Source organism: Ruditapes philippinarum, unplaced genomic scaffold (assembly GCF_026571515.1).
Source record: "Ruditapes philippinarum isolate M1 unplaced genomic scaffold, ASM2657151v2 ctg6184_1_1_1_1, whole genome shotgun sequence".
In the NCBI taxonomy this organism is placed as follows: Eukaryota; Metazoa; Mollusca; class Bivalvia; order Venerida; family Veneridae; genus Ruditapes; species Ruditapes philippinarum.
In genome coordinates, this window is record NW_026867296.1 from 3552 (window position 1) to 15000 (window position 11449).

General features: G+C 31.4%; 1 protein-coding gene across 1 annotated transcript; it reads left to right on the forward strand.

Annotated features, from left to right (window-relative positions):
• Positions 1-3667: 3667 nt before the first annotated feature.
• Positions 3668-10544, forward strand: LOC132735570 (multiple epidermal growth factor-like domains protein 10; the record flags this gene model as incomplete). Its single annotated transcript, XM_060722524.1, has 7 exons — positions 3668-3722; positions 3885-5543; positions 5934-6057; positions 7198-7244; positions 7641-7706; positions 8209-8268; positions 8421-10544. Coding segments are annotated over 7 exons (2052 nt in total), but the record flags the coding sequence as incomplete, so codon positions are not given.
• Positions 10545-11449: the final 905 nt, after the last annotated feature.

An 11449-nucleotide genomic window follows, 5' to 3' on the forward strand; every position in this document is an offset into this window, starting at 1 on the left:
ATAAATTGTTTAATAGGTATAGAAATCATTATTCGTTTTTCAATTAAAAGACAAGGTAGTCTCGAGGAAAATTATATCTATATATTTAATTCAATTTGGTAATTCATGCACATTTATTAAGCAATATAAATCATTGGTCTTCAATCAAATAATCATAAGGCAAAGAAGCCAGAGGAAAATTTAGTATCATACAGGTATAAGCTCGGTGCACGTTACAATTTTATTAACAATGTCACTGAATAAAACTTCCCTTGAAATTTTCTTTGAAAATGTACATTGTATAACATCTCCTATTACATGTATCCCTTTACATTTAGAGTTCATAAAATCAATAATGTGATAGTTATTTTATTAATATGCTTTTGTTTATTCAATATTTTTGGCCGGGTTGCACAGGTGCAAACCAGATTTATAGTATGGTGAGTGTCGGGCGGCGGGCGGTCGGGAAAAAAATCGTAACATTTTTCTTAGCAACTACTTATCACAGCCTCTTTATATGTGGCATACAATATTGACACGTAGTCCAATACCGTGGAATTCTATTTCAGGTCTGTCGCTCATCCACCTCCTATTTACACACTTGGTTAAATTTTTCGACATTAATGGTCAATGGTAGGAAATTTTCGTAACAGTTTTCTCAGCAACTAGTTATCACAGCTTCTTAATATATGGCATACAGTATTGACACTTGGTCACATACTGTGGGATTCGATTCAGGTCTGTCGCTCATCCACTTCCTGTTAACTGGGAAATTGTCTCAGCATCTTCTTAATACAGCTTTTTGATATTCGGTATACAGCATGAACATGTGATTCCATACCTTTGGGTACGAGTTCAGGAATGTTGCCCATCCACTTCCAGTTTATCGACATAGATAAATTTCGACATTATTGGTCAGTGCTTTTTATCGTATCATCACTTCCTCATGGTATTTGGTATACAAATGCAACCGGCCTTTTGTGTCTTTGACCCATTTTTTCTAACATATTATAATTGAAGATCAGAATTGTGTTTTTTATTTCATTAATTCAATCTTATGATATCCAATTTTCAGTTATTTTTATCTTCAAGTTATTTCTTCATTTGTAAATATGATAAACTGATATCAAAACTCTACAATTTAGCAAGGTAAATTTGAATCCCCAGACACACGTTTCATTACAAGATTATATATTATATTTTCAATGCACAGGCACATCCTACACCATTACTGGTTTATTCTAGGAAGCTAACTTATATTAGTTCAAATATGTACAAGATTCAAAATAGTTTTTAAACTGAAGGTTAAAGTAAACAAATGTTATAAATGTTATGTGGAGAACATGTTGAAGTTATTTACCATAGTTTATTATTATACAATTATTGACTAGTGAGCCATTGAATATGATGTGATATTCACCGGCAGATGACATATTGACCGAGGCGATTGCCGAGGTCAATATGACTTTCTGCCGGTGAACATCACATCATATTCAATGGTTCACTAGTCAATAATTGTTTTATTATATGAATAATTAGAAATTAAATCAAAGCACAGAAGGTGCTGAATTTGTTTGGGTCTCAGAATGTAAGAAAGGTGCAGGTTGTGAGATTATATGTATAGTGCCACCAATGCTTTCCAGCGTTTTAATTGTAGTAAATTGGCTATAAGACTTATTGCAACACTGATATGCAATCCAATGTTTATTTGACTTAATCGATTTGAAAAAAAAAATGAGTTGCCTTTACTCCAGACCTCTCGCTTCATAGGCGAGCGCGAAAACCCTTCAGCCACGGTGAATTTATATGTGAACGGCCTGAAGAAAACCATATTATTCTAAATTAGGGCTTGTAACGACTTTAACTGTTGTTTAACACATGCAGATGTAAATAATCCTGGAGCTTACTATAAGCATGTATATTTATAAAGAATCAAAGGGATGCAAGTTCTGTGGTATTTTCTGATCTTTGCAATCTTAATCGTACTGTATATCTGTATGCAGTTTCCTGTATAAGTTTATTTTTATGTATTATAATTCATTTTGCAAGGCACCAGAGTTTGATACATACGGAATTCTGCATAACTAGAGATGCATCAAAAAATCATTTATGTTCATTTTTTTACGACAGTCACACTTTATCCTTGCATATCATGGCTACTTCCTTAACAAAGACACTTAAAAAAGTATTAAAAAAAAAGTTTCCTCGACTTGGATTTGAACTCCAGACCTCTCACTCCTGAAGCGAGCGCGTTACCCCTGCACCACGGGGAAGTTATACAACTAGTGTCTGAATAACATCAAGTCATTCTAAATTTAGAACTTCCATTGCATTTCGGGTTTGTTATCCTTATTAATTTCGAGGTATTTTGTTCAGGATAAACCTGTTGTTTAAAATTGAAGTAAATAATTTAGCGAGAATCTTCTCGCCCAAACAGTCCGACATGTAGAATCTATATATTCCACTACTCGGTTTGTGTAGTATTCGCTAAAAATAGTATTTTCATTGATAAAATCATATTCATCCGCGTAATTTGTGATTGTGCATTTATTGACAATTCTATTAGCCAACGCTATTTTTAAACTTTGAATGCGTTGTTATTTGTTGGATACTTGTAACAAAATAAAAATATTTCTTTCTTTTAAATCGCTAGTTTTAAGCTGTTTTGAGAACTACTTGTTGTTAGGTTTGTTGTGAACTTCTGTGTCAGAGATTGAATGTCCGCTTTGTATTTACTTAATTTCGATCAGAAAATACAATAAAGCAATATTAGAAATCTTCGACCATTCGGGAATTATTTTGCTTGAAAATTAATTCGCCTGTCTTTGACCATCTTTACGCAGTGATCTCCCCTGAATTTTTCGGCGTTAGTGTACATATAAAGGGAAGTAACCGCTTCAAAAAAGTGGACTACTTTCGGCGTTTGCAATTAACAACATTAGACTCTGAAATTTCGCTACCATTATTTGTTTGGTCTGACGACCCAAACAAATAAAAAAATCACAAAAGTACAACCTTATAATTATACATGTACAAATTTTGCCTCGTTTAAGCGCGGGAAAAAAAAGACGCACGTGTTAGGCGTGCAACGACTACGCGAACGCTGCGCATACAAAAATAATTCAAGTTTATACTCATCATTGCGGTGTTACCTTTAAGTATAATAGTAAAGTATTGATATTTTAATCGAGAAATATGCCATAAAGAACAAAAAGCAACAATTATTTTTTAATCAACACGCGTAATTAACAGTCTACGGTGTATGATCATTGAATATGAGTCTCAATCTATTTTTAGACTAGGAAAATCCAATTCAGCCAGTGAATATGATACTACACCCAGTAAATATGATTTTATAAAAAGTTCTGTTGACTACTGTTTGGACCAATGAGATTGCAGCTATATTTAGATCATATAATAATAAATGTTGTTAGCATTGAAGAGGGATGAAATAAAAAGTCAAGTGAATATTCTCAGATTCAAATTTTTAATTTCATTGTTTTTTAATTTTTAAATTGATTTACAGAACCTATCTAATTTTGGTATCCGTCAAATAGATTGTGACGAACAACACTTGTTTCAATTGAAAGATTACGGTTATTTATTATCAATGTGTATGGCTTAACTAAACTTATAAAAGAAGTACATGTTATGTATTATTTGTAAAATTGCATTATATTCATTTCAGATATTGTATGTATGGTGTATATTGTTAAATGTAAGCAACAACCAGGTAGAAGGAGGTAACGAAATTTATATCAGTCTTTATTACAGATAATAACGTGATATTTATCATTTGTTAATTGAAAATGTATACATAATTCAAGTTATAAGAAGAAAAAAGATAACGCAAATAAGATGTTGGTAGTGTAAATAAAATGAAGTATTGTTTTTTCCCATTACAGAGATTGATGAACAATGTAAAGTAGATTGTGCGTGCTGTATAGATAGAAACTGTAGACAAGGGGTATGGTTTAATGACGAATGTTTTCTAGGCTGTATTGATGGTCATAGAGGTGCTCGGTGTTATGACAAATGTACACACAATTGTACAAAATGTCCTGATCATAAAGATAAGTGTAATGAGTGCTATGATGGCTATTACCCCGGCCCTGCTAGAGACTGCACTTCACAATGTTTATCCGGATGTAAAACATGCACAAGAGGAACCACGTGCACATCATGCAAGGAGGGATATTATAATGACAATGGTCGAAATGATTGTAGTAATCGTAACTGTCCTGAAAATTGTAACTGTGATAACGGTCAATGCGCATCATGTAAGGACGGATATTACGATACCAGTAATAAATGTAATAGTTTATGTCCAGGTAACTGTCTCACGTGTACATCGAATACTAATTGTGGATCGTGTCAGGGTGGTTATTTTAAAGGTTACCAGAACGACAACATAAACCTCCCTTTGTTGAACGACTGTACATACAAATGCCGAGATAACTGTGTACGTTGCTCGTCCTATGATAGTTGCTCTCTGTGTATAACTGGTTTTTATGGATCGACATGCAACAACAGTTGTTCAGCTGGTTGCATATCAAACACTTGCGATATATTGACTGGAAACTGTCATTGCTCTCCTAATTTTGCTGGGGAAAGATGTGACAAATGCAAAACCGGGAAATATGGAAATATGTGCGATCAACAATGTCCTGCAGGGTGTAAAGGTAACGTATGTGAAAAGGATTCCGGAGATTGTACAGTCGGATGCACTATAGACACGTATATTGGTGATAAATGTGATGTTTGTTCAACAGGATGGTTTGGACAATACTGTAACATATCTTGTTCTCTTGGCTGTAAAATTCAGCAGTGCGAGAAAAATAATGGTGAATGTTCAAATGGATGTATTGATAACTTTATTGGACGACAATGCAATCAATGTAAACCTGGCAAATATGGAGAATCGTGCCGTAGTGACTGTCCAAATAATTGTGACGAGACAGGCTGCAGACGAGACTCAGGATATTGTTTTAATTGCGATGACAACTTTGATGGAGAGAAATGTGATAGATGTCGTCCTGGTTTTTATGGTTCGCGTTGCTCTGAAAAATGCCCGATTCATTGTTTGAACGGTGTATGTGACAGAGATACAGGAACGTGCACTAATGGCTGTTTAGACAATTTTTCTGGTGACAGATGTTGTATAAGTAATAACAACTGTATTACATGTTTGTCAGATACTAGGTGTAAACAATGTAAGTCTGGATACTTCAATGACCAATGTGACAAGGAATGTCCTCAAAACTGTCTAAACTCCTGTCATATCGAAACAGGTATTTGTGACGGTTGTAAAAGTAACTTTTATGGTGATAGTTGCAATTTTTCATGTGCCTCTACATGCAAGATTCAAACAACAGGCGGAAGTTTATGTCAGCAAAGTAATGGAAAGTGCCTATATGGATGCGTAGATGGTTTCCATGGTTTACAATGTTCTGAGAAATGTTCTGTTTATTGCAACGATACACTCTGTGAGCAAGACGATGGCAAATGTACAAAAGGCTGCATAATAAAAGTAAAGAATGACCACATTTGCCCCCTGACATCAGGTAAGATTAATTCAAAACAGCTCGTTTTTTATCATAAATTCGATATAAATATATGTTTTTCATTTTTAGTTTTGTTATGTGTTAATATCATAATATGTCTTCTCTGTAAATTTGTAATGATGGTGATTATGTTATTGCGCTGCTAATGATGATGAAAATAATGTTGATGATTATAAGAATAAATTTAGTAACTGCGACAACAATTATAGACGTTTTTTATGTATAGAAGAAAGTATGCAATGTATGAAAGCCAAATAAAATATAATTATATGTTATGCCTTGATGAATTTATAGAGATACACAATGTATGTACTTTTTAATTTGTCTTATATGAAGCACACTTTTTATCATACGCTAAGATATTATTGTTGATTACCGGTGTATTTTTAGACACAAAGTCCTCAGAGCATTCAGTAAATACAGCTGCTATATCTCTTGGAACACTTCTTGCAGTGTCAGTTGTTGTTCACATCATATTTGTGGTTACGTTGATTCTCTGGAAATACCGAAAAAGGTAAAGATTGTGACAATTGCTCTCTTCTGCCTAGATTTTATAATGATATTTAGTAGTTTTATACCTAAATTGTCGGTTAATTAAATTATAAACAAATATGTTATCTTGGGTTTAAGAGTTTGATCTTTTATAAATAAGTAAAAAATACAATTTAACAATTTATTCGTAGCAATTATTTGATATAACGTGCATATTTTTATTATTTCTAAAATATCAGAACAATTCGTCCTTAAACTAATTCGAACTCAATGTCATTCTTACCAATATTCGACCCATGATCAACATCTCTTGGATGCTTGATTTCTTCAATTTTAGTATATAACTACATTATTGGGTATAAATAGAGCTCAAAGCTGCGGACAATCAGTCTCTGTCCCGCTGCCGAAGTGTCAACATCACAAAAAAATTATTAATATTTTAGATTAATTACTTGGAATCTTGCACTATTTACGAAGTTTTATCAATTGCATCAATTTAACATTGCGTTAGGTGTAATTGTTAATACTAAAGTATTGAAAACTCGATATCCAAGTGGTTTAATAAATATATTGAATAGCCTAAAAAGTGTCACCTCTATTTTATATAAAGTTCAAGAAAAACTTATTATCTTTTATACTGTTATAAACACTTATTAATTAAACTTGATCCCAAAGTTTGAACTAATCATTTTATAATCATTTGTAACCAATCAACTGGCAAAGTAGCCATAAGAAAAATTATATATATAACAGCTAGCCCGTGCACGTTACAAAATTTTGTATTTATACAACTGAATAAACTTCCAATATAGAACACATAGAACATGAAAGTTGCAAAAAGTTGTGCAATATATGAAATATGTCAAAATTCTAACCAAAGTTCGCCTGTTTAGTTCCACTTTTCAAAAAGGAAAAAGATAAAAATAAGTGAAACTATTGTCATGACCCGCCGTCGGCATCAGCGTTGGCATTGGTTTACCTTTTGTTTAGGTCCTTTTTCTCGGAAACTGTAAAAACTAGTATTCACTTCAAACTTACTTTTGTGCACTATTTTGTCTTGTCAAGATAATTATATTACAACAGTTTTTGAGTACTGTATATTTATCAATGACAAGTCAAATGATCTAAAAGAAATATGGTCAACATTTAATTTACATTACAGGGTCAATGATACTTACAAGACGAAAGGACCTGTTTATGAAAACTCTCGTAAATATAAATCTTATTTCTAACTGATAAATGATTTCTCTCATTATAATTTTTATGTTCTTCATATCCATTTTAAACATATTTATTTAAGCTCTATTGCGAAACAAGTTTTTGCACTTATATAAATCATTTTCGAGTCCGCTTCCTGGAACCAATCAGTAATGAAGTCATATAAAGAAATGGATCCGTGTAGGACTCGGAGACATGATCCGCGGATTGTGAAGCTGACACCTTAACCATTAAGCCACTGCTCCCTTTAAATCCCCATTTTGCACAGTCAGTCCTTTAAATTAAATGACTACCTATCGAGATCATAATATGCTTTTACCACGGAGTTTAAAAAAGGAAATATTTTATATAAAATAGTAACAAAACTTATTATTCAAATATTGTCAGGCATTGAACTGGAATGTGGAAATTTGGGGAATGCTGGCAGCGTCAGCAAGCATGGAATTGTACAAGGTATTTCCTGTTGTTTTTCTAGATTTTTAATTGACTTATTCAGATCCTTCTTTGCATTTCATTTAGAATATATGTAATTACTAACAATTTCTTTCGTACTGATAATCACATAATACGCATTGAATATCATTATGGGTTGAACGTGTTAATATGCGAGTTTAGGCATTTGACTCTTATTTCATTTATATATTGTTAATGAAAATGTAAATTCATGCTTTTTTGCATAACTGATTCTGATGTCGTCATCAAATATCGTTCATCTAGCCGTTGCATTATATTAAAGTTAAATGTTTTAATCATACTCGCAATATAAATGTACGGATATTGTAAGTTTTCTTTGTTGATGTTGTATTTGTTGTTTAAAAGGTAATTAGTAGCATGTATTCAAAGCGTAGCCTGTATATTTCAACCATATTTTATAATTCGTTTTGTAGTCATTAACTTGGTAACTTTGCGTGTATATATTACAAGAATATCAGTATATAAAATAGTTTATTTTTAGCAACAAAGAGCGACACTGTGTTAAAGTCACCTGACTATGAGGATCTTGGACGAGTTCAAGGTATTTGTGAATTAATTGTTCAGATCATCGTATTGTAAACACCAAAGTTATTTAGTGTCAATATATAAACTGTTTATATAAATAAACCTTTCGTCTACATTTAAGTTGGTTTCATGATTCTGAAATATTTTTATTTTCTTTTTTTTTTACAGTATCTGAGCATGAATATGGAGAAATTCGTCCAGACACTTGATGTCATTCATGGACGTATAACATTACGCACACGCGAAGATAAATGGTCATCAACAACTATGAACTGTATTAAAAGAGTCCGACAGAGAACAGAGTAACAATTTCAATTATAAACAAAGGACGACATTATATCAAACACAAAATCATTCTTTATTGTAAAGTGCTGAATATCTGTCTGATATTTTATGTGTTGAAAACTATTGTAAATACTTTCTTAAAAAGCATTTAAAACATTTGACTTGCATGTTGATATTTTGATGTTCGCACGTTTGAAGGCATAACAGTTCCATATAAGGGATCCTATACTTACATAATTTAATACCTTATTTATTTTGCTTAGTTTTATAAGTTTTGACATACGTTTTGTACAACAGTGCATGTGTTTGTTTGGGTTTTTTTGTAATAACATGAAAAAATATCAGTTTGAACTGTTAGTGTATTTTTTGTAAATTCTGATCAACAAATGACTCACATGTGTATTCATTTTCTATATGGCAACTGTCCAGACTAGTGAGGGAAGACATCAGCTGCCCTTGTCTGCTTTATTAAATGATATTAATTCTGATTTTACATTAGGTGATACTATACTTATTCTGTTATTTGCTGATGATATTGTTATTTTAAGTTAATTACCTGGAGACATACAAAATAGTTTAAAGTAAATTGCATAATTACTGTACTTTATTTGGGGATTAAAACTACATTGAGGTAAAAGTAAGGTTATGGTTTTGAGGAAGAGGGGTCCGCTTAGAAATAATGAGAGTTGGAAATATAATAATATTCCCTTAGAAATAGTCGACAATTTCAATTATTTAGTAGGGAAAACCCTAAAGGCATTCAATGATTTATTCTTCAATTTCAAACACTTGTTAAAGTTAGTACTTCTTTGCAATTGTTTGATGCTTTTGATGTATCTATTTTGAAGTATGCCTGTAAAAAATGAGGATTTGGTAACAGTAAATAAATAGAACGAGCACATCTAAAATGGTGTACGTCAATATTATGTGTTAAGCTGTCCACTAGCAGCACGGCTTTTTATGGTGAACTGAAAATGCACCCTTTATATGTAATGTGTACGGAATAGCAAATCCTGGTCAAATATTGTCAAAAGTAAAATGTTATAGTTAGTTACTTATATACATAAATGATAAATGATATTAATAGAGACAAACGTAACTGGTTGTCTATTGTAAAATCATTATTAGATAATGCAGGTTTATCATATGCATGGTATATTTATAACTTATTATTTAAGCAAAGTCTTACTGACCAATTCATCCAGTCCTGGTATCATAATGTTACAACAATCCCGAGCCTAAGCACATATAGACTTTTTAAAACGTCATTTGATTACTCACTGTATCTTGATAAAATTACAATGAAATTAAGAATTGCTTTTGAAAAGTTAAGATTGTCTCCTCACCCACTTAGAATAGAAACAAGACGGTATGGTTATGAATATAACCAACAGCATTATACTAATTGAATAATGTAAATATATATATATATAGCCTTTAAATATTTCAAGGTATAGTTTGTATGATGTCTTAATAAACTTATTACAGTATCTACCGTTTTAAATTAAAGTAATATGCACATTTCCCTTGATATATTTCAATAATTTCATGTTACATTTGATTTATTTTGATCGTGATTTTGTAAGCCAAATAACATACAAATTCGCCATTAGTTGAACCTCCTTGTTGTCTCTCTTCCTTTTTGTCTTTTATTTGGCTTTAAATATCATATTTTCTGTTAAAATAGTTGTCTTTAAAATTGTGTCATGTTGACAAGTTTTATTGTATCATCTTATGTATGTGTCTGTGTAGTAAGAAACGACATCATTACGTTACCAAATAAAATATTTGAATGTTGAAACTTGGATCTTAAGTTTAGACAAGAGCGCGCATTTGAGTAATACCTCCGACGTTTCGTAAGCTAGTCGGTTAGCTTCCTAACATTCCAAAGTCTCCGGTGGGATTTGAACTTACAGCGGTATGGGTGAAAGTGAATTAATGTTAAACAATACCGACAACATATTGTGATACCATAACTATGACTCGTATAATTGCTGAATATATAGATTAAACACCTTCTATGCTTCATTGTAAGTTTAGATTAGAAACAAATACTAGTAACTTCCTTAAAAAAACAGTTTTACATGTTGTTTATATCACTCAATTTAATTAATATGTTTTTTTCTTATAAAATAAAAAAACTGTGCTTAATTTCATGACTTCCCTATCCTAACAAGTGTATTTAAAACAAGTTTCATTATTACGACAAGTGTCGAAAAAGAATAACTGTCAAGTGTTACCAAGTATTAGCTTAAGTGGTCATGAATATTAAAGCCATCGCATTTATTTTTTCCATTTAGTCATATTTTTAAGTAGTTTACATAGAAACAAACTATGTATCGATGTTTTATAATCAGATAACAAAGGGCAAAATATATGCTAATTTATTTATTTACTTATTTATTTATTAACAATTAAGTTAGAAATTTGTATATAACAAAGTTAAAATGGCAACTAAGTCAGAAAAACTTGCACACATTATCACATTACGCTTAATCGTTCATAAAGATCTTGTTCTGCAAAGTAGACCTCATACAAATTATTTAAAGGATTTCTTTTCTTATTCCAGTATTGACGTTTGGAATAAATTACCTTTTACTATCAAACAATGTTCAACTTTACAATCTTTCAAAAACAACTTTAAAATTTATTTATGATAAAAATTGACCATTTATACTTTAATTGCTGTAAATGTTGATATCATCATTTTTCACCTTTGTTTAATCATTACGAATTTATCTATAATTAATATAATTAATATGAGTGTCAGTCGGATTAATGAATAAAAATATCTAACATTTACAATCAATATATATCCATGATATTTTATTATTATTATTATTATTAGTAGTAGTAGTAGTAGTAGTAGTAGTAGTAGTAGTAGTATTTTCATTAAGGTAAGGGAAATGGGC